The 23,283-nt window shown below is 61.2% G+C and overlaps 1 protein-coding gene across 2 annotated transcripts in view; it reads left to right on the forward strand.

The window, feature by feature from the left end:
- Positions 1-23,283, forward strand: part of Col5a1 (collagen, type V, alpha 1) — a gene marked incomplete at its 5' end in the record, with an annotated part of 126,994 nt that overhangs the window by 60,716 nt on the left and 42,995 nt on the right. For both annotated transcript variants that reach the window (XM_005408644.2, XM_013506703.1), the window contains 19 exon segments: positions 736-810; positions 1,321-1,413; positions 2,789-2,845; positions 3,850-3,903; positions 4,220-4,273; positions 6,157-6,210; positions 7,299-7,352; positions 8,521-8,574; positions 9,800-9,844; positions 11,214-11,267; positions 11,816-11,860; positions 12,396-12,449; positions 12,646-12,690; positions 13,414-13,467; positions 17,099-17,143; positions 17,568-17,621; positions 20,641-20,685; positions 20,966-21,019; positions 22,848-22,955. In XM_005408644.2, coding sequence (XP_005408701.2) covers positions 736-810; positions 1,321-1,413; positions 2,789-2,845; positions 3,850-3,903; positions 4,220-4,273; positions 6,157-6,210; positions 7,299-7,352; positions 8,521-8,574; positions 9,800-9,844; positions 11,214-11,267; positions 11,816-11,860; positions 12,396-12,449; positions 12,646-12,690; positions 13,414-13,467; positions 17,099-17,143; positions 17,568-17,621; positions 20,641-20,685; positions 20,966-21,019; positions 22,848-22,955 — 1,098 coding nt within the window.

Genomic DNA, 23,283 nt, shown 5'->3' on the forward strand with positions numbered 1-23,283 from the left:
CCAGATGACCCCACGCCCTCCCGGATGGGTCAGAAGGCCTGGAGTGTTTGTTTCCCCCCTGGAGCATGGCGCTCTGCCTGGGTGCGCACGGGACCCCATGTAGCCCTGGCACCAACTCCTGCCTGTTAGAGCGGAGGGGTTCACAGGGAAGGGTTCAGTGCCATTGAGGTGCAGAGTAGCCTCATCTGCCTTGAGCCAGGCGCCTGTGTCGGTGACAGGCTGTATAATCAGACTGGTTTGAAATAAAGCGTCTCAGTCACTCTGGGGTCCCGTCATCCTGAGGCCGGAGCCCCACCAGAGACTCTCATCCTGGGCCTGGCATGGAGACCAGGTTGCTGGCCGGGGGGGCGGGGGCAGGTGCTGGAAGTTGCCGGGATGGGTTCATCTCAGCCACACACAGAGCTGGGCCAGACCAAAGATGGGCACTAGGCCGGGCAGCCTGGAGCTTGTGTTCTTGTGCAGGTGCCGTGCGGAGCCAGGGGTGGGACACGTCTGGATCACAGGCACCGCCACAGCCCCCCGAGTCGGCTCTGGCCCAGCTGGACTCACTCTGTGGCCCTTCAGCCTCCGACCCGCCTTCCTAAAGCGTTTCCCCTGGGCTGGGCGTTCCCTGACCTGGGCCTCGTGTGCCCTTCCCACTTTCGGTTGGGCTGTGCCTTCTGGTGCCCCCAGCCTCACTGTGGCCTGGCTCCATCCCTGGCCTGCTCTGACTTTCTGTCTTCTCTCTGTCCCCAGGGCCCCCCTGGACGCCCTGGCCTCCCTGGGGCCGATGGCCTGCCTGGCCCACCCGGAACCATGCTCATGCTGCCGGTGAGTGTGCGCGTCTGGGGGTGGGCAGAGGCCTGGACATGGGGCACTTGCATTTCCAGGAGAAAAGTCTCCTTGGCCCAGTGTTACCCACCAGGCCGGCCACCGCCTGGGGCAGTTTCTGCATCAGAAGCGGGGAAGGGGCCGGACTGGGGGCCGGGTCTCTGTGGGGTGTGATGCCCTCTCCCATCGGGTGGCTCCTGGGTGTGGGAGGAGAAGGCAGTGATTTTACTTCCTTTAGGCTCTTGGCCTGGATGAAGGTGCTCTCTCCATTTAGCTGCCCACATGGAGACACCAGCATGGAGCCAGGGTGCCCTTTCTGGGCTGTGTTCATTGGCTGTCACTAGGGCCATGGGCGGGTTTTGGGGGACACTGTGGCTGACATCGGCAGGCAGGGTGGGCGTGCGTCGGGGCTCTGCATAGCCTCAGAAGCTGGTGGGCACCGTGGCCTTGTTCTGGGGTCCAGGTGGGCACCACATTGCACCCCGAGTGACTCTTGTCTTCCTCCTTCAGTTCCGCTTCGGAGGTGGCGGAGATGCGGGCTCCAAAGGCCCCATGGTCTCCGCCCAGGAGTCCCAGGCCCAGGCCATCCTCCAGCAGGCCAGGGTGAGTGGTGCAGGGCCTGGGGGCGATGAGGGGACAGGGCCCAGCCCGGGCTGGAATGGCCCCGTCACCGTGTGGTCGGAGGGAGGGGTCTGTGTCCAGTGAGATCCCTTTGAGTGTGGGGAGCTTGGGGGCAGTGTCCCTTGTCTGCAGTGAGGCCTGTGAACCCCCCGTCTGACTCGAAGGGCCCATCTTTTGCTGTTTGCAGATGCCTAGGTCTGAGCAGGCTGAGCACTGTGGTCCTGTATGGGGCAGAAAAACCCCACTGGCTGGGTGGCTCCCTTGGGTGCCCAGGCTGGGCAGGGAGCCCTCGCCTGGGGGCCTAGGGTCTGGGGTCTGCAAAGAGGGGTATGCCTGCTTCCCAGGAATCAGCTCTCAGTGGACTGCTCTTTCCTTTCGTGGAATGGGTTCTGCATGAACCCAGGGCCTTCCCAAACCTTTCTGTTACTCACTTTGAGAGACAGGATCTCACTGAGTCCCTGTGTTGTGCAGGCTGGGCTTGAACTTGCGATCCTCCTGCCTCAGCCTCCTGGAATGTGGGAAACAGGCTGGTGTTTGCCCTTCTAAAGGATGTGGCTCCGGATTGCTGAGTGCCCAAGCCAGCAGCGCACATGCCCGGGGGGTGACGAGGGCAGTGGGCTGTCCCCCGGGGGTGTGCAGGGAAGCTGCCGATGCTCCCTTGTTGGAGAATATTTATGTCCTGCCGCACAGCGCAGGCCGTGCTAACGACTGGCGTGCATGGGTAATTACAGCGCGGTTTAAGTACTGAGTACTCGCTGCGGAATGGATTGGCGGGGTCACAGTAAGGCCTGACAGCCGTCACCTGTGACTAGATTTATTGCCTTGGGCCCGCCTGGCCCGCTTTCCCTCATGTGTATTTTAGTCAAAGCCAAGGGGATGATGGGCTCAGAAGATTCTGCAGCGTGAAAGAATCTTCCCCAATTAAGTGGCTTTGGAGGGACCACAGGTACAGGACAGAGTGGCTCCCGAGAGTCAAGCTGAAGCTGCGTGGTGCCAGGGGGTACCACCAGCAAGGCTCAGGTGGGGACGGAGAGCCCAGGGCCACGTGAGCTCCCCACTCACCCCAGATGCCCCACAGGTGCCCGAGAGGGCTCGATGCATCTCCTAGGGGAGTAAAATACTTCTTGACTCAGCCTGAGCCTGTGTGCAAGGTGCAGCTCTGGCTCCCCGGAGGGAGGCCGCCTCTCGTGTTCAGCCCTCTGGTCTCACTGCGGTGGGCGCTGGATCCCTGGAGAAGCAAGGCCAGTGGGCCTCTGCAGGAGGCCCAACCCTCTCTTCCAGAGCCTCTGTCCCTCTCCTGTCCCGTCCACCCTCTCCCTCCTGGACGCAGCTCACTGTGTTCCCCTTTCCTCTGCAGCTGGCACTGAGGGGACCAGCTGGCCCGATGGGGTTGACGGGGAGACCCGGCCCCATGGTGAGTCCTGGCCCTGCGTGGGGTGGTTCCCTGCTGTGTCCCTGGAAGGGGGTGGCAGGGCGGCGGTGTGGGTGAGCGGCCTCTGGGTGCTGCCTCAGCACCGCCTGGGGGCTGAGGTGGGCGGCTCTGGCACAGGGTCGCTCAGGGGACTTGCTCCCTGGAAAACAGCCCCACCTGTGTCCAGCCTGGGGCAGAGAGGTGGGGGGGGCCCGTGCGCCCCCTGCAGGGCACACAACCCCAGCTGCTGTCCTTTCCTTACCAGGACGCTGCAGGTGGGGGGGGCTGAGCCCCTTCGAGGGATCAGGGTGGGCTGGGAGCTGGGGATGTCCGCAGGGGCCAAGTCCCCACAGCTGCCCTGGCTGTGGCTTTGCCTCAGGAACCAGGTCCAAACCTGTCTTTCCGGACCCCCTCTTTCCTGTGGGCCTGTATCAGAGTCGGGGTAACCCTGTGTGGGCAAACCCGGGCGTGCAGCCCTGCCCAGCTGGGACCTTGGCTTGGCTCTCTCCCGCGGCCCTCAAGGCATGAGACGGACCTGGCGTGTGTCAGGGACACTCAGGTCCTGCAGGTGTCGGGGTCTCCCGGAGTGTGAGGTTCCAAGGCCGGGATTTTGAGGGCCTCTCACAGGGCCTCTGGCTGGCTACGCGTCTGCCACTGGGCCTCGCCTCAGTCTTCCTTGGGACTGGCTTGGGCTGGCCTCCCTTGGCAGGGCGCCTGGGCCCCTGGGGTCCACACTGGCTCTGAGGGACTAGGCCTGTCATCCTGAGGAGGAGCCCTGGGTGCCACATGGCCCGGCAGCCCGGCACCTGGAGTTCACATCACCTGGAGCATCAGGAACGAACCTGAACTCTGCAGTTCTAACTCCCAGAATCCTCCTGACTTCCCGTCCACTCGGCTGCGGTCCGGTGGGTCGGGCTGTGCGTGGGGCACATGAGCCACCATGGGGGCCCTGTCCCCTGCCCCACGCCCACCCTGGAGCACAGGCTAACCCAGATCTGTCTCCACAGGGCCCTCCTGGCAGCGGAGGTCTGAAGGGCGAGCCGGGCGACATGGGGCCTCAGGTATGTGGGCAGCTCGTGTGCTCTCGGCAGGGCTCTCCTGTTCACTGGCCGGGGGACCAGAACGTTAGTGCCCTCCTTGCCGCGTTTCTTCGGGAAAGCAAGCAATGGGGGTGGTGGTCACTGGACCACAGGGGCAGAAACACCCGACTGGTGCCCCTCCTTGGCCGGGGGCCTGCCTGTGCCCTGTCCGGGATGCCCATGTGTTGGCAGCCACGACAGCGAGCACTGGGCCGAGCCAGCGAGTGTGGGGATGTGCTTTGCTCATTCGGAAGGAGGTGGGCGAGTGCTGATCCCTGTCTTCCGATTCTCCCGGCAGGGTCCCCGAGGTGTGCAGGGCCCACCCGGCCCATCAGGGAAACCCGGAAGACGGGTGAGTGCTTAGGGGATGTGATCCGGTGGGGTGGGGACAGCTGGGTCATCCTGTGGCCCTCAGTGCCCGTCTGTCTGCAAGGCACGCCCACCTCGAGGGCGTGCTCGGGGCTGGGGACAGCCTGCCTGGTCCTGGTGCCCAGCCCCTTTCTTGGGCACAGCCATGGCCTGTGTCTTGTGGGCAGCCTCCTGGCTCCAGACCTGGCACTAATTTGGAATGGGTGCCCAGGTGCCCGCTCAGACCTACCCCTCAGCGATTTTCCTCTCCTCCTGGGATTTCCTGCTGGGAGTCAATCTCCTGGGGGTACCCTGGCTACTGGAAGGAGTGTGCATTTACAGAGTGGTGAGAGCTATCCCGGCCAGCTGGGGACGCCCCGGTTAACCCCACCATGCTCAAACACGTGTGCCCCCTGCAGCCAGTGCCCACCGCTTTGAGGCACAGGCAGGGGCTGTGCAGGCCGATTCCCCAGGGCACTCTCCTGGAATCCTGTGGAATCCTGCTCAGAAATCCCTGGCCCAATGGGCAGTTATCTTGGGCCAGGTTCTGAAGACGGTTTGATCTCGGTGTGTTTCCCAGGTGTCTCTGCGAACATGGTTAAGCGCTGCACAGAGGTGTCCCGGCCAGGCTGAGGGGAACTTAGGAAGGGAGATGGGTAGGTGGTTCCCAGGCGAATGGGCTGCCGAGTTAAACTGCGGCAGAGCTGTAACTGTGCGGAGATCCCAGGAAGTCAGTGTGCCCCAGAGATGACTGCGGAAGACGGTGGTGGGACGGGGCTGTGCAAACCAGCGGCCGCTCCTGGGTGCTCCTGAGTAGCCGTGAGGTCCTAGCCAGTGTGTCCTGTGAGGAGCCTGCCCTGGGGGCTGTGGACGATCTGGATGCATTGCAGGGCGGGACCTCTCCTTCAGGTTGCCCTGCATATCTAAAGCTGACAGAGATGGAACGGGAGGTGCCTGCCCGCCCGTGTATCCACTGAGGAGTCTCACCCTCACAGCCCCTCACTTCCTGTCTCCCTTCCTGGTCTGTGGGCACCTCTCTGCCTCCTTCTGTGCTCTTCTCTTGTGCTGTCTTCATCACCTGTCACACCGGGAAGCCCCAAACCGCGGCCTGCTGTCCAGATGTTTTTGCCTGGCGCCAGGTTCACGGGTCAAGGCCTGTTTGACCGGGGCACACAGGAAATAGAGTAAGGGCACTTGGACGCCTGGTTCTCAATAAGGATGGCTTAGAAGAATGTCACAGGGCCGCCCGAGTCCGTGTCGCCTCTGGGGCTCTTCCTGTGGTGATCATGGGGCCCTTGATGTTGTAGGGGACCCTTAACCTCCAGGTCCTGCCCGCCAGCCCTGTGGCCAATTAGCTGGGCATGGTGGGCTTGGCTTTGGCCATTCCGTGCCTGGAAGCCATGGCCATGAGAGTGGCCATTGGTGACAAGGTGACTGCTCATCCCAGGTCCCTGTGTGGCCTGAGTGAGACACAGCCTTTTCGGGCCTCAGTTTCCTCCCTGGCCGAGTGGACTGTTGATGCTTTTCTCCTGCACGTGAGCCTCTAGCTTGTCACTTGCCTGCCTAGGGTGGAGGGGAGGGTGCTGTTCATGACGTCGGCAGTGTGCCCCCAAGTCCTGCACCGTGGTGCCCAAGACTGGCAGCTCCAGCAGGGCCTGGCACATTCAGAGGGGCAGGTGGCATCTTACCAGGGGGCCCAAGGCCGGCCAGCAGCACCCCATTCTTGGTGTGTGGTGAGGGGTCTTCAGGGCTATGGATCTGGGTCCCCTGGCCAGCCTGACATCATGAGGGGCTGCGGCCTGGGGGCTGGGGTGCCCACCCTCAGCTCCGTTCATGGTGACCCGCCTGCCTCTGGGCACTGACCACTGTGTCCCTCCTCTGTTCCAGGGCCGGGCTGGGAGTGACGGAGCGAGAGGCATGCCTGGACAAACAGGCCCCAAGGTAGGCTGTGCCCGAACCTCCTGGGGCTGGCACCACAGTTGCCATCATTCCTGTTGCCGTGTCGACGATACAGTCTGTATGTGGGTTGTAGCATGAATGTGGTTACAGTGGGCACTGACCGCTCACTGGGGCCAGTTGCTCTGGATGGCCAGGGCCAGTGACAGCTGCAGGCTTTCTGCCTAAGGAGGCAGCTTGCTCCTGTGACCTGGTGGTGAGCAGGCTGGGGTAGAATCCCAACCGTGGGAGCCACCCATGTGGCCAGGCCACATGCTCAGGGCGGGGTGACCTTGGACTGGTCAGGCAGCTCTCAAGCTGGGGTGGGCAAGTCTTCTCACCTCGTTGCAGGATGCCTGGGCTGTTGCCGGGCAGCCAGATATAGCCTGTGAGTGCGCACCAGGCTCACACGGCATGGGGTCAAACCTGTGCCAATCACTGCCCTCCCCGTGGCCCCCATATCCATCCCTGTGCCCTGATCTTGCCTGGCTCCAGGGAGGTGGCAGAGGTGGCAGTGCCCTTCTCCAGTGAGGAAGCCAAGTGGGCAGCCTGAGTCACCAAGGAGGCCAAGTATCTACTACCTTTTATTGTGCCCAGCTGGCGTGGCTGGGCTCTGAAACACTCTCCTGAGTCCTGAGCTCATGAGATGCCCTGGGCTTTGGTGGCCTGGGGAGACAGCGTGAGAGTCACCCACGAGACAGGCCACGGGAGGCGTGGCAGGAAGGCCGGCCCTGGAGCGGGGCGCCTGGGAGCCGGCTGTGGGCAGCATGCAGAAGGACAGGCAGGTGCCTGCTGTCGTGCCCTCCTTCCGCCCGGGAGACTGGGAGCCAGTGCACATGAGCTAATGGTGCAGCAGCCGCCTGAAACGCTGCATGACTCAGTCCCTGTGTACACTGTGGCCTGGGACAGCAGCTGCCCCGGTGGGGCGTGGGGAAGAGGCAGGATTTGTAGAACCCAAGAGGTGGGCTGGAGTGAGAGGGCGCCCCAGTGGCTACCAAGGCCCAGGTGGCTAGGTTCAGTGGCCCAAAGGTGGATGGCCACTGCTGGGCCAGCTGCACCATGGCTTCTGACGCAGCTCTTTGTTGTCTTTGTAGGGTGACCGCGGCTTTGACGGCCTGGCTGGGTTGCCTGGGGAGAAAGGCCACAGGGTGAGTGTTGGGTTCGAAGGATTGCCAGGGGTTTCTCGAAGGTCCTCCTATGCAGCCTGGTTCCTTATATAGGGTCAGGGCCCCCTCCTTTCTAAAGTGGTTCTGCAGGAAGCTCACTGGGGTGGCAAGGCGCTGACCCCCACAACGCTCTCTGTTGGTGGAAAGTCGGCAGAAACGAATTGGATTTCTTTTCTGCAGCTTGCAGCCAGCAAGCTCTGGGGCCCAACAGGCCGCTCCCCCTGGGCGTCATGGTGCGGGGTCGCGCCCCACCTAGAAGCCACCTTCTAACAACAGAGCCTCTCCCTTCCTCGGGAGCGCAGGCAGCAAGCATTTGGGGAGCGGCCAAGGACACGTCACACCATTAGAGTGGTGGCCTCGCAGTGGGACATCCCCAACTCCTTGTCCCTTTTAGGGAGGGCTGGGGACCAGTACCCGGCTGCCTGCTCTGTCTCCCCGCCCTGTGTGGCAAGGACTGGTTGTGATGTTTTCTCACTGACCTGCTTTCTTTGAAGCAGATTTCTTTGATGTTTCTCTTCAGTTTTGACACATTGGGGACAAACAAGCATTTGTGTATATGCATGCACACACACACAGAGGCACCCACCCACGCATACATATGGAGACACACAGGCATGCATACTTACGCATTTGCATGTACACACATGCATGCACACTCAAGCACACAGAAGCACACCCTTGTGGGTCTGGCCGGTGGGAGTCACCCCTCACATTCCACTGTGTGTTAAGAAGCCGCAGCTGGGATTCACCTTGAGCTTCTGCTTCTGTACCCTCCAGGAGTCCCATGAGACCAAGCCACACAGCTGTGAGGCAGAGCCCAGCTCAGCACTAGTCCTGTTGACGGGCTGCTGAGCACATACCGAGCGCCAGCTGTGTGCAAGGCGTAGCACGAGGGTGGGCTGTGGGTGCGCCTGGGGAGGCTCAGACTCGGCTCAGTGGCCGGGGAGTGTCCTGGTGCCTGCTAGGTGCTCAGTCTGCTGATGCGGCCCCCACGGCCGTCCAGGTGGGTCTCGGGTGTGAGGCTCTAACCATGTCCGTGCTCATGGGACTTAGGGTTTGCAGGACCAAAATTAGAGAACAAGAAATGGGGGTCTGAGATGGTCTGTGTGCCAGCTCGGGCGCGGCTAACGCTGACCGCTTGACTTCCTAGGGTGACCCTGGTCCTTCTGGCCCTCCGGGACCCCCAGGAGAGGATGGAGAAAGGGTAGGTGTCCCATCGTGCCTGCAGAGTACCTGCCCGCCGGCTCTGCTTCGAGTGTGGGTGGGGACGCTGCGGGGGAGGCCGGGCGCTGTGGGGTTGGTGGGTGGAGGAGGAGCACAGAAGTCTGGGTGCCAAGGCGATCAGCCTCAGGGAGGCGCTGAGAGCTTCTGAGATAAACACAGATCACTCACACCTACCTCGCTGCACCCACCGTTCTGCCAAGGGGGGCTCCAGGAGTGGCCCTCTCCTGTCACGGTCTCGGGAAGAGCCCCTCTAATTGCAGGAGGCAGGTGCCCCTCGCCCACAGGAGGGAGAGGCAGAAGCTTAACGAGCTAGTATCTCGCAGATCTCACCAAGAGTGTCAGGAAGGTGGCAGGTGCGGGTGCGCAGGGTGCCAGTGAGCGCGGGGGAGGAGGGGCGCGGCTGCAGGAAGTAATTATCCTCGGCCCTGGAGGCGGGGAGGACAAGTGACCGGATCTGGAACACAGCGGGAGGGCAGGGAAGCTGTTCCCCAGAGCCGGGCCCTGGTACCGGCCACGCGCATCTGTAGACACAGGTTTGGTGCCCTGTGCAGAGCGCGCAATGTGGACGCGGGTGGACGAGTCGTGTCTCCTCTGTGCGCCCTGCTCAGTGTCTCTGGGAGTCGGGTACTTGGGGAGGTTGAAGAGCACCTGGAAAATGAAAGAGAGGAGCCGGCAGGGCGCGCAGGAGCGGGCTCCAGGGGCTTTTCTGTTCTCGCTCCTTTCACACCGCCCTGGCAGGGCTCCTGTGTCAGCCTCAGCAGTCTGCTGTGGGATGAGGAAGCGGGGAGGGACCCTTCTAGATGCCCGTGCTCCTTGATTCAGAGGAATCTGTATGTGTGCATATGTTTGTATACACACGCAGGCCCTTGTGAAAATGTATGTGTGTGCATGGTTGTGTGCGGATGTGCCCACGCAGGGGGCTTTGGGCATATACACAAAGGGCGCATGTGTGTGCATGCCTGTGCGGTTGTGTGCATGCATGTATGTGGGGGGTGTTTGTGTGTGCATGCACAGGGGGTGTGTGTGTGCTTGTGTGGCCGTGTGCATGTGTGTACATGTGTGAGGTATCTGTGTGTGCGCACACAGGTGGGCTTACATGTGTGGCAGGCAGGAGAGAGCGCTGCGTGTGGTGAGCCCAGGGCCTTTGTCTCTCGGTGTCCCGCCTTGAGGCGTGTCCCTAAGATCCCTCTGCTTTCTCTCCACAGGGTGACGACGGGGAAGTCGGACCCAGAGGGCTGCCGGGGGAGCCGGTAGGTGCGCCGATGGGTGGGAACCTGGGTCTTGGTGACGTGGGAACATCACAGCGAGGCCACCTCTGGAGCAGATGCACGAGGGTTTCCCTTGAGCACAGACAGTGCTGGCCTCTCCCTGGAAAGAAAGGAGGAGGCACACTTGGGGCTGGGCGACAGCGGGCGGAACAGCCCAGCCTTCCCTGGGTGCACCTGGGCTGCTGCGGGGTGGGTACCCTGGCTGGCGCAGGGCCTGGATCAGCCACTTCGCCCTGTTCTGATGGCTGCACCTTCCCGGCCCTGACAGGGAGAAACTCTCTTTCCTCAACTGACTTATATTTAGGCCCCAAGCAAATTTTCTCCATGGTACAAGGACATTAATTACTTTTCAGTTACTGCAGCTCTGAAACCTCTTTTCTCATTGTCCAAGCCAGGCGGGCGGCTGTTTGCATCTGGCGACATTAATTGATGAGTGATATTGTGCACGCCGTGCCAGGGAGGGCAGGGTTGGCGTATGTGCGTCCGTCTGGGACTGAATTAAACCCTGGGTGTCTGATCAGCCCCAGAGGAGGCCCGGCAGCCCTGCTCTCCTCAGCACACATCGAGCAGTACCTTCTGGGTTATTAGCTTCCGAGAAGCATTTCTATGACTGGGTATTAAATTATGGAGGGAGCTCTTAAGAGGCAATGAACGCGAGAAGGGCTTCTAACTAGAAAGGTTCTATCAAAATTCAAGGCACTTGGAATCATTGTGCTTTGGTTAAAGGCTCCATCGTGTCCCCCAGGGGCAGGGTGGGCGTGGGCCTTCCCGTGGCAGACGAGGACAGCGCACTGTCCTAGAGTCCTGCAGACTGTCGCATGCTGCAGCCAGGCCTGGGGCTGTGCCCGCTCTGTAGTTCTTGGGCCGCTGAACACAGCACCTCGCTGCTGGGGAGGGAGTGACAGCTCACGGCTAGGTGGCCGTCTCCAGCAGGACCCCGAGGCTCCCTTCAGAGGCCTGATTTCTCCTGGCCGCGCTTCCCACGCGCTTCCATCTCTGAAACCAGAAACAAGGCCGCATGTCCCTGCAGAGAGGGCGCCAGTAATGGGAACCGCACAACATGCCCACACAGCCCAGTGTCATGGTGTGGCATTTCTGTGGGAGAGTGTCAGTGCCCGCCGGCCCTGGGCAGGTGTCCACAACAACCCCCCCTTCCCTAGGGCTGCTCCTGCACCCCAGACACCCCTGCCTCTGATTCCCAGGAGGAGGTCCAGAGGCATCTCAGCCACTCTCCCTGCATCCTAGGTCACTGGCCACATTCTGAGGAACCCCCAGCCATGAAATTGGCTGGGGCAGGTCTGTGGACCAGCGCTCCAGACCCATGACCCTTCCTTGCTCTTTCCTCCTGCAGGGGCCACGTGGTCTGCTTGGGCCAAAGGGGCCTCCGGGCCCTCCGGGACCTCCCGTAAGTGCTGTCACCTCTTGGCATGCGTGGGGCCTGCTGCCCCGCTGTGACCCCTGGGGCAGTGGGGTGGGCACTGCAGGCCTGACTGCATACATGTAGTGTGGGGCTGCAGGTGGAGGCTGGGCAGTTGGCCCTGTCACCTACCCCAGCCTGTTTTCCTCCCTCTTGGGTATGCAGCACCTGCTGTTTCTGTGATAAGCAATCTGCAGGAGGCCATGTCTCCCAGCCGACCTCTTCCCTCATGGAGGGTTCTCGCGGTAGGCAGAGACCCTGGCTTCCGGTGGGCTCTGTCCTGGAGGGCCAGACCTGCTCTGCAGGGCTCCAACCAGCCTTTCCAGAACTCAGCCACGATGCCGGGCCTGGCAGCTCGGCTATCCCTTGGCTGAGGGCCTAGGGCCGACTCTCAGGGAAGGGACTTGGGGTCAACTCTTTCCTTCCCGGAAGGATGTCCCGTGGGTGGCAGGCATCTGAGCCAAGTTAAGCCGGACTCCCTTTCGAGCGCTGTTCATTTGTCCACATTCAGCACATGTCTTTTGAAATCTCCTCAGGGTGTGACGGGTATGGATGGTCAACCAGGCCCAAAAGGAAACGTGGTGAGTCCCGGGTCCCAAGGTCTGGCTCCACGGTGGGGCGGTGGGCATATCCTGCCTGGCTGGGAGGCCCTCACTGTCACAGCTGGGTAGGGACGCGAGCCCCGGCCTGCTGCCTCCCAGAGGAGGTGTCTGTCTGTCCAGCACCTGCAAGGTCAGTGAAGTATGCAGAGAGAAGGTCATTTTCTCCCTGTGGGAGGAGCTGGAGGCAAATGCTCCAGAACACGAGGCTCCAGGCACTGTGTCTTCCAAGAACACTGGAAACTTTAGGACAGGAGGGGGTTTCTACCCAGTGAAATACTTCACTTGGTTCAGGGAGCAAGTTAGCGCCCCCTGTGTCCGGGTCAAGGGCAGCAACCCCATGGCACCAAGTCCTGGTCTGGCCCTCCGTGGTTGGACCTGTGACCCATGCCCACCAGGCTGTCCTGGCTCCTGCTGCAGCTGCTGGGCAGTTAAGAGCAGGTGCAAAGCTGGGTGGCCAGGGAAGGAGGCGCAGTTCCCGAGCCACTTTCAGGGCCTTTGCTTTTGTTTCCCATAGGGCCCCCAGGGAGAGCCCGGACCCCCGGGACAGCAGGGTAACCCTGGTGCCCAGGTAAGTGGCCTTCGATGTGCATCTCAGGAGGTCTACCGCGGGAAGGGCAGGCTGAGGTCTGTCCCTCAGAGTCACTGGACCCTCTTGGTCCCCGGGGAACTAGGGCTGGTGCATGGGTTGGGGAGGGGATCAGCAGGGGGATGGGTGCTGGGCCTATCCTTGCCCTCACCGATGCTGTCTGGCACTGTCTCTGCAGGGTCTTCCGGGCCCCCAGGGTGCCATCGGTCCTCCAGGAGAGAAGGTGAGTGGGCCTGAGCCACGGGGGAAGGGAAGGCCACCCACCTGTGGCCACATCCCCTGGGCCAGGCTCAGTTTGGAGCCTGTGCTCGGTGCTCTCTGGAAGACCTCAGAGCTCAGCCCGTTGGAGCTGAGCACCTCAGCCATGGGGAAGATTTGGGCTCTTTGTCCCTTACCAGTTCATAAATTCACTCACTCATTGACCCTCCTGCCACTCTAGGGTGCCAGAGTTAGCCACAAAGAAAGGGCAGGGTGCCCAATTAAACGTGAAATCTGTTGTTTCTCTGAGGTTCAGATTTAGCTGGGCACCTTGTTTGGTGTTTGGCTCTGTACTTTACTTTTGATTTGCTAGATTTGGGCACCTGCGTGCCTGCCTTGCCCTGGGTGTGGGGTGGGGTGGAGTGGGAGCGCTTGTGGGGTACATGGCTGACCTAGGCTCCCGGTGTGAGAGGCAGTGCACAGCACCATGGTGGGGAGTGCCTGTCCCTCTAAGGGGTGGTCTGAGTGGGTCAGAGTCCCAAGGGCTTAAATGCCCAGAGGTGGAGACCTGTGACAAGGTGACACTGGGCCACTCTGCCTGACTGCAGTGGGTGCAAGAAAGGTGCCCCTGAGCCCTCACCTCCACCAATGCCCGTGGGGTGGAAATGTCAGGGAGAAGCTTGGGGCCACACTAAAGGCTGGGCAGGTCTAGGGGAGAGGCGAACACGGGGTGTCTGGTCTGTTCTAGGGTCCTTTGGGTAAACCAGGCCTCCCAGGAATGCCCGGCGCTGACGGACCCCCGGTGAGTAGCCCTGTGCACCCCACCCACCCCTACAGACTCCACCCCAGGGCTGGAGCTGGGGACCCAGGCTCGGGACGGGGGAGGATATGACTTCCTCTCTCCAGACCTGTATGGTATGGAGCTTGTAGCTCAGTGTTTACTTTGTCATGGACTCAGGGGGTGGCAACCACGCAGGTAGGGACATCGGTGACTTATTAGGGCGTGCTTTCAGCCACCAGGACTTGACTCCAGTGAGGGCCGGGTGGGGCTCCGAGCCGTCGCCTTGATCTTAGAAGCCTTGGCAGAAGGGCCGGTGTGCTGCGTGTATTTTTAGCGTGTGGGGAGGTGGGAGCGAGTGTGCTCGCGATGTGTGAGCACGCAGCTGTGCACCGAATTAGATCCCGCCTGGAATAGCAAGTCGGTGACAGATCCAATCTGTGGCCAAGCTGTGCAGAGAGGGAGGTGTGGGGGGTGGAAACGCTCGGAGCGTGTGCACGTGTGTGTGCGGGCCCGAGTGTAAGTTCTCCACCCACCGCTCTCCGCAAGGTGCCTCTGCTTTGGGCTTCTTTCGGAGTGCTCAGCTGATGCAGGAAGCAAGCCTGTGTCAGAACCAAGACACGCTGACTTAATTATTTAGGACAGCACGTGCCATTGTTTTAATGACACTGTTAAAGCCTAAACAGGAGAGCAATGCATGCTGACAGGTAATTGGTGCCTAGGTACCGCACGCCGTGCCTTCCTTCCCCTGGCAGAGGATCCCTTGGCCCCATGGATCACAAATCCCAGCCGCCCTTTCTTGCTCTGAGCAGACAGATCACTCCCATCCCCACATGGACCCCCCTTAGGGACATGTGGCAGCCTGGTCACATGGGGTTCAGGTACTAAGTGCTTCATGTTCCCACTGTGACACTTATGTCTTTTAATTTACGTTTGTGTTGAGTTGGATTTTCTAGTGCTGTCTAGACACATTTTCTTGTAGGTAATTAGAGAAGTAAATAAAATGATAATATAGAAGCCACATGGTGGCATCTGTGTGGCTTCACCGGGGACCACAGGCTGGCATATTCCTCCTGTCCTCGGCCCGAAGCAGGGGACACACAGGCGTCCATGGCTGCGGACAGCATGAGCTCGGAGGGGACCCACCCTGACCAGACGCGTTCCCTCGCGGGTTGGGTCCCTGAGGGGTCCCTGGCCCCCTTGTGCATGCTGCCTGCAGAGCAGGGCCTTTAGGACCCCCTCGCCTGGGGGGCCAGCAGGATGCCCCTCGGACTCTCTGTCTCTCTTCAGAGCCAGTGTTTAAGCTGTAAGGTCTGTGCCCTTGAGTGTGGGTCCCACAGAGGGGGCTGGGGGCAGCAGGCGGAAAGGAACCAAATCCAGAGACCCCAACTTACTGTGCATGGAGGGGGAAAGAAGTAAAAATAGTCTCCTCTGTGTCTGGAGTGATGCAGCGTACTTATCTTCTCAGGGCTCGGGGAGGCTGAGGCAGGAGGATCGCAAGTTCAGGCTTGGACTACTTAGAAACTTCTTGAGATGCTGTCTAGAAATGCAAAAGGGCTGGGGCTGTATCTTAGCGGGAAGGACCTGGACTCGCTCCCCAGTATCTAGCACGCACGCACGCACGCACGCACGCACATGGTCCTTTGCAAAGACAGCACAGCGTTGGTCAGCCTGAGAGGGCTGTTTGTTTGCCTTGCATTGGTTTGGTTTGGGTTTTGGAGAAAGGAAGGTTGATTGAAAAGGGGCGGAGGAGCAGGCAATGTTTCAAGGCTGACTCTGCTGCAGCGATAGGTAGTCACCCACAGCACACGCTGGGGGGGGGTAAGTGGGTTGCAGGTCAGCGGAATATTATGGAGCCAGCAAGAAATCGAATTTCAGTGTCTGTCTGGTGACATGAGAAAATGCTCGTTCTCTCGTATTAAATTAAAACCGCATTCCGCCCTGCGCATGGTGCACGGTGTCTGGAGAGAAACCGATCAGAAGCTCTGGATCCCGCAGTAAGCCACAGCGGCTGTGGGGCCGAGGTCAGAGCGCTTCCGTTTCCCTTCTCCCTTGCCTACTCACCAACCATGAACATGTATTACTTTTTTAATCAGAAAAATATCAAGCACAAATAATTGAAGCCTTATTATTTCCCCATTATGAAAGCCGCGCTCTTTAAGAGTATTGGGGGAGTGCCAACAAGGGGAAGCGAGGGCTGTGGGGGCCCCGGGGATGAGCGAGCCCCCTGCCCACCCCCAGCTGCTCATCTGCAGACTCAACCCAGAACACAGCTTGGGGAGCTGGGCCTGTGCTGCTGCGTCTTGGGGGCGGCACTGTGGGGTCCCTGGGGCCCGAGCGCTTCACCATCTCGCTCCCTGCGTCCCGAACAGCGGCCCAGCCAGCCATAGCGTGAAGAGGGCAGCGGGTGCCGAGTGGCCGCGCCTGGGGCTGCCCTGTGTGTCACCGGGCTCTGCACAAGGGAGCCTGCCCACCCCAGAAGTGCCTCACAGACTGGCGTCCAGACACTGCAGAGCTAGCTGCAGTCAACCCCCTTGGCACCCCAAGCCGTGTCCTCTCTTGGTGCTGTTGGGGCTGAGCCCTGGCACCCTGAGCTGCTGGCACTGGGAGCACAGATGCCATCTCTGGACGGTGAGGGGTGGCCGGCTGTGTCCCGCTGGGACCAGAACAGCAGGTGCTGGCCCACCCACTGGCCCTGAATGTCCTCCCAGGCCACCTAGGCTCCTGCTCGGGGGCACATTTGCAAAAGCACCTACTCTAGTTGCACAGCTCAGAACAAAAAAGCTGGGCATGGTGGTGCACACCTGTAATGCCAGCTGAGGGAGCTGAGGCTGGAGGATCAAAAGTTCAAACCCAGCCTGGGCCACTTAGCAAGACTCCGTATCAGGATAAAACATAAGAGTCAGGGATGCAGCTCAGTGTAAAGGCCCTGGGTTCAATACTCAGTACCTTGAAACACAACAATCACAAAAGAACACAGGCAAATGTTTCTTAGAGGGCTCTATAGCCGGGTCTCGAGCCGGGGCCCCAGGTGCTGTTGACCACTTGAGCCCTGGCAGCCCCCAGGTGTGAAGACCTGGGTGCACCGGGACCCCCGGCCAGATGACGGGACAGCGCGGCCCTGCCCGCTCCCCTCGGTTTCCGACATCAGATGGGGTCAGATGGTGTGGTTTGCAACAGCAGAGACCCTGCTGGTTGGGGAGGCTGTGGAGTCAGGTCCCCGCCCCTTGTCCGGTGTCCTTTTTGCCGTGTGATCTGAGCAGTGTCCTCCTCGTCCCTGCCCCCGCATCTGTGTTTGGTGGGATCTGCCCAGAGGGTGGGCTGGATGCCACGTCAGGAGCAGTAGCTCATGGTCATGGCCATCCTCACACTGCACCCGGTGGGGGGACATGTGTGCCCCTCTGGGATCGGGGCTGGCTGTGGTCAGGGCTGGGCTGACACTTCCTGTTCCCCTTTTGCAGAGGGGCTAGGAGTGACCAGGCCATGCCAGGCCACCTGGGCAGCCGTCCTTGAAGTCCATCTTCCTGGGGAGGAAGAGCCGGGGGCTGTGACCATCACCACCACCTTTGCCAGGTGGCGGTGGGTGGTGGAGGAGAAGCCAGGAGGCTGCTCCTGGAGGTGGCGGCTGACTGACGCGCTTTCTCTTTCCTTGCAGGGGCACCCTGGCAAGGAAGGCCCTCCCGGAGAGAAAGGAGGCCAGGTGGGTCCTCGCCGTGCCCGGCTCCCCGGAGCTCAGTCGCCAGTCTCCTGGGCTAGGAGGCGGCAGGCTGGGGGCTCCCAAGAGCACTGAACAGAGGCCCTGTGCCCTCTGCTTTCCCGAAAGCTCTGCCACTTTAGCCCAAGGCCCTTCGCTGGGGAGCCTCTCTCTGATGGCAGCATCCATGGCCCTTCCTCCTGTCCTAGCCCGCTCACCCTCGGTCTCTGGACTGCTGGAGTGTGACCGGGCAGCTCTGGTGGCCCCAGGTGTCCTCACTACCAGGAGACACACTCGGCTGCCTTAGTCATTACAGACTGTGGTTGGGACGCCCCTGGGATGTCAGCCCCGTGCCAGGGGACCTGGAGTTGGTGGCACAGCCCAGGAACCCTCCCCGCAATGAGCTCACGGTGTCTCTCTTTGGTTCTAGGGTCCACCTGGCCCCCAGGGTCCCCTCGGCTACCCAGGCCCTCGAGGAGTCAAGGTGAGTGGAATGTGTGCAGCTGCCGGTCTCTGTGGAGGTCAGGAGGGGATGGGGCCCAGCTTGGCCGGTCCTGGGGGTTCCTCGCTTGCACCCCCCTCCTGCCACCCGCAGGAGCCCAGTCCTCCAAGTCAGCGGTGGGGAGCCTGCGTTGGGTCCCTGTGGCACCAGGACGGCTGGTCTGGAGCTGGGGACAATCTCTAGCTGCTCAAGGAAGCGGGTGGTAGGCACTGGCCGTCTGTTAGAACTGTCAGGCTGTGACCCGCGTCACCAAGCCGAGGCCACTCTGTGAAGCCTCTGGCAGCCACAGTCTCGGCCGAGGCAGGGCGCTCGGCCTCTTGCCCTGGGAGCTCGGATGCATGTCCGCACCCTCACAGGGTGAGAGCCCCTTACCCCTTCTATGCCATCTGGGCAGCCAGAGCTGCTGGGGAGCCGTGGGAGGCGCGTGCCTGTTTGCTGTCGTGGTCCTGCTGCTCGAGGCGCCGGAATCTCGTTAAGTGGGGCCCAGGACTGCAAAGCAATATCCACAGCCTGCTCCCCGTGTCCCATCAGCACTAACCAGGTTTGCTCTGAGCTACGTGATTTAATCTGGAGTTACGCAGCTCATCCATATACAGAGGGATGTGTGTGGGTGAGGTCTCCTCCTCCTCCAGAGCGGAGAGAGATGTGGCAGCTCAGAGCTTAGGAAAGCTGAGGTCAGTTCTGTCCTTCAAGATAATTTTAAGCTGAAGGAGGGAAGACACACACGCATAGAACGACTCATGTAGCCTGCAGACTGCGCCAGCTGAGGGCCGGGCTCCCTGCCTCGGTCTGCAGTTTGTGGAGTTCGAACCTTGTCCAGCCTTGTTGCCTGCTGGAGCGTGCATCTGCCTGCTGGGTCCTGGGGGTCCAGAAAGCAGGACTGAAGTTCTCAGTGACCCCCGCCCCCTACACTAACCCCCACACACTGGTCAGTGCTTAGCTGCAGACTTGCGGATTCCTGATCAAGGGTCCCTTCCTGTCCCCAAGTGGTCCCAACCTCCGAGTCCCGGGAACCAGGGTGATCCAAGTTCAAGAACAGACAAGAGCGACCTTGCAGATATTGGGAGCCTTGGATGGGTCGGGCTCCCCCATAGCATGCTTTACTAGCAAAATGCCTAATGCGTTTTATAAGGATGATAATTTATCAGCCGTGCTGATTATGTGAGCCCGAAGATGCATGTTTATCTTACAAATTCCTGCCGCATAGCAAGCCGTTGGCGGTTCCCGTACATGGCTAATTGCATAAGGCTGCTTCTGCGAGCTGAAAGGTGTTTGCCTTAAAATGTTTCTGGAGAATGCTCTTATCTGTCTGTCTGATTAAAATTCACTCGTGACATGAGCAATCCGGTTAGACTTGGAAGCAGACAGTGGAAGGAAAAGCAAGGTTTGAAGCACTTCTCACTGGGGAAACAGAGCCCGGCCCCTGCAGGGCTGGGCCTGGGCCGCGTGGACATGGCAGAGCTGTGGATGGGAGCAGTGGTCCCTCTGATGCTCACCTGGGTAAGGGGGGGTGCAGTTACTGCCCACTCAGGCTGGACCTTTTCCTGAGACGCTGTCCACCTTAGTCTGTTGGGTTGTCTCCGTTACTTTCTCATGTCAGCAAGTCGAAAGAGGGGAGGGTTCTTCCGGTTCATGGTGTTGGTCCATGGTCTGCCGGCTGCAAGGCAAGACAGCATGGCAGAGGGGCCTGGGGGAGGAAAAGCTGCTCGTGTCGTGGGGGACAGGAAGCAGAGCGTCAAAGGAGGAACTGGAAAGGGAGGTAAACCCTTCTGGGTCACCCGCCTCTTCCGACCAGGCCACACCTCCTGACAGCCCCTTGGACTTTCTTGAGGGCACTGTCCCTTTTGCAAGGTCCCCCTCTCGTGGCCCAGGCCCTACCTCTTTTTCTTCCGGTGCTGGAACTGGGGCGTCAGCCCGCTCAGCGTGCACCCAGCCACACCCAGTGCCAGACCTACCTCGCGGTGCCGCCGACCATTGACCTTGTCCTGGGCGCTCCCCGTCTCGCCCTTCTGAGGGTGTCTGATTGGGTGCCGCAGTTGGCAGAGTCAGGCCTGTCCACACCGGGCCCCGGCTTTGCCCCACTACGCCTGCTCCTCACAGCCAGACAATGGAGACCGTGGTGCTTCCAGAGTCCCAGCAGCTGACCCTGCAGAGGGCGAGCCACGAAGGCCGCACCACACCCCAGTATGAGTGGTCCATGTATCTCCCTCTCCCCGGGCCGCTTCACCCCAGCTCCGGGGCAACAGCTCAGAACCGCAGCCCTGGCTGTGACATCTTCTGGCCACCAGAGGGCAGCCAACAGCCCCTAGGGCCTCTGAGGAGGCCTCTTCCGGCAGGCAGCAGCCTCAGCCTGTCAGCCAGGCTGTGCTCCAGGATGTCACCTGTGCTGGCCCAGGTGCCGGGCCGGGCATGGTGTGGGAGAGTGTTCGTGGCCCTGCCCTTAATATCACGCTTTACAGGGAGGAGAGATGAATGTCCACAATACCTCTTCCGTCAGTAATCAGTATTATAACACGCTAGCTGTCCACGCATCATCAGTGATAACGCAACAGTGCGCTGGCCTGAGCCCCCCTCAGCAGCACCTGGCATGTGCAGGGCACTGTCTCCAGGGCTTTGTGGATCTTTCCCTCCCAGCACAGACAGGAGATTAGAGCCTCGCTGGCCTCCTTTCCAGAGAAGCAAATAGCCCAGCCTGTGTCCTGGTCCGTCCCCGGATCCCCGAGGGAGGGCTGGTGTGGGAGGCTAGGTCTGCCTCCGTGGGGCGGCTCTGGAGCTCAGGGCCAAGGGCCAGGTGTGAGCTTGGGCTCTTGCACAGAGGAGGAGAGGGGATCCCCTGGGCCCAGGGATGGGACACCTGCTCCTCCTGACAGGAAACCTGTCCCAGGGGAGGTGGCTGGCCTGGGCCCGCACAGAGTTCCCGCCTGCCTGCCTGGGCCAGCGCCCCTCCCGCATGGCCCGGCCAGGCTTGCCTCGGTGACCACTGCCTTCTTTTCCTGCACAGGGGGCGGACGGCATCCGCGGGCTGAAGGGCACCAAGGGTGAGAAGGTGAGATCTGTCCCTCTCTGCCGCAGTGGGCTGGAGTTCGGGCGGCTGCTGGCTGCCGCTGCTGTAGCCAGGGTCCCATTCAGACCAGGCCCAGGCTCGACCCAGGTCATGGCGCTCCCCTTGCCGGACACTGAGCTGGGCCAGCTAACGGGATCGTACATCGCCAGAGGCAGGGGTGCCGCCCCCGACACCCGTCCGGCGTCGGTGCTGAGTGCAGGTCCATGTGGGAGCTGTGCAGGTTCTGTTCTGTAGACCCAGGCGTCCTCTCATCCCAATCCAGGGTGAAGATGGCTTCCCCGGGTTCAAAGGCGACATGGGCATCAAGGGCGATCGGGTAAGTGTTTCAAGCTTGGGTTAGGGCTGGGACAGGCCAGTGGGCTCGGGTGCCGCAGGCAGGGCAGGGGTGTTTTGAGTGACAGAGCCGCTTCTCAGAAGGGAGATCCCACCTCTGCAGGGACCCTGGTCACACGGCAGGGCAGTTAGGGGCGTGGGGACACCCGCGGTCTCTGTCCTGTGCCCCCGGCTGTCATGGGTGGGTCAGCAGGGACTCGTTATTTTCTGGCTGAGGCTGGGTTTAGAGTGCTTCACTTGACCCTTCTGACCGGGAGAGCTGATGGGAATGAGAGGTCTGGCAGACGTAAGTCCCTGTGACAGCCAGGGCCACCGCTTCCCTAGCAGGTCCTGGGGCCCCTGCCCGGGCCGCACCCTCCTGAGATCCGGGTCTCCCTGAACCCTCGCACCACCTGGCCCCCACTCAGCACTCCGGTTGCTCTTGGGCCCCTGGGGCTGCCTCTCGGGAGCATCCCCGCAGCCTGGCAGGCTCCTGGTGAATAATGGGCTTGGCGCCAGAGTGTGTGGCCCATTCCCAGAGTTTACCCAGTGGGAAGCCACGGCTACGTGTCCCATGAACAGGAGAGAAAGTGACGGTTTCCCCAGCTCAGGAGCCGAGCAGAGGCAGGTGCTGCCTCCCCTCCCCAGGTGGCGCTGCCTGCTGGCAGCTGTGCACACCTGGACAGACATCTGTCAGCCAACACAGGCCTGCTGTCCAGCCGCTGCCAAGATTTCCCTCTCCAAAGTGGGGCGGGAGGCATCTTTTCAGAACGTCCTGAACAGGGAGCTGGGACACATGGTCCTTTGTCCAAGTCTGGCAGGCAAATGGCCGGTGCACTCTGCTCTTCGTGTCTGTCGGGAGAAGGAGGCAGGGAAGGCTGTCCCCCGGTTCTGTCCCCGCTGCTACATTGCAGGTGCAGGCAGCCACTCTAGACCTCCCACCCTCCCTGGGCCTCAACAGCTCTGTGGGGAACGTCCTTGCCACCCTTCCTCTTGTGCAGCTTGATACACACATTTGGGGTCCATGTGACCAAGGCACAGGCTGCAGAGGTCACACAAAGCTCTGGGAGCAGAGCTGTGGTGCCGGGACAAGGACACAACGGAGCAGGGACGGGTCCTCGGCCCTGGGTGCAGGTGCTGCCAGTTTCCTGTTCCTGGGTGCAGAGCCTGATGCACACTCTTCAGGACAGGAAATGCTCTGCCCGCAGGGTCAGGAGCTTGTTAGTCACTGTCCCTGCTGTGCACGTTCATATGGGGCCACCCAGCTGAGAATGGATGGCCGCAGGGGCCTCACCACAGGCTTCCCAAGCCAGGCATGGTGCAGCCTCTGACCTGGCAGTCCCTGGGACCCTTCTGGTTGGGGTGGGGACACCTGCAGTTTGGGGACAGTGGAGGAAGTGGCATTTAAGCCGCCATCTCTGGCATGCATTCTCTGGTCTCTTGGGTGCCAGTGGTACTCAGGTAACTACCCAGGTGAGGCTGTGGTCCATCTTGAGCCTCCCTACCCCTCCTGCGTGTTTGGGGAGGGGCACCTCAGGGCCGTACCTGTTGAACAGGGTGATTTCAACCAAGGGGCCCTCGACTAGACAGGTAATTGGGAGGAGGAGCTGGCAGCCTGGGGACAGTGTTTGAGCTCACTGCAGAGGGACACTGTGGTGCCCAGCAGTGCCCTATGATCTAAGGGCTCCCAACAGAGACCCCAGTGCAGCCCCTTGGCTCTCGGAGACTGCATGGCCCCACGGCATCACTGCAAGAAGCTTTCAGCCCCAGGCAGTGGGGTGTCATCAGCGGAGCCTGCAGGGCTCCCCTTAGTTCCTCTTCTCTCATTGCAGGGGGAGATTGGCCCACCTGGTCCCAGAGGCGAAGATGGCCCTGAAGGCCCGAAGGGCCGTGGCGGTCCCAATGGAGACCCTGGTCCCCTGGGACCCCCTGGGGAGAAGGTTGGTGATAGCAGATACCCAGCCACCATCCAGGACCCTGAAAGGCCCTTCCTGCGGCCTTGGGTTCCCCGGCTGCTGGTGGGGCTGGCCCTGGGCGCGGACCCCATCTCCTCCTCTGGGCGATGGGCTTCGCTGAACAGATCCTTTATTGTTCTGAGTCCTACGTCCTGAGCTCTCTCCCGTGCAGAAGTGCACTTTCCTCAAGGTGGCCCCAGGCCCAGGGACCCAAGCTGCACCAGCCACACATGGGCTCCTCTGTCCTTGTCCAGTTCCTGTCATCGGGCACAGTGCCACCCCGGCCAGTGGGCGTGGTCCCAAGGAGGGAGGC

Source organism: Chinchilla lanigera, unplaced genomic scaffold (genome assembly GCF_000276665.1).
Source record: "Chinchilla lanigera isolate Chin_1 unplaced genomic scaffold, ChiLan1.0 scaffold00112, whole genome shotgun sequence".
Classification (NCBI taxonomy): Eukaryota; Metazoa; Chordata; class Mammalia; order Rodentia; family Chinchillidae; genus Chinchilla; species Chinchilla lanigera.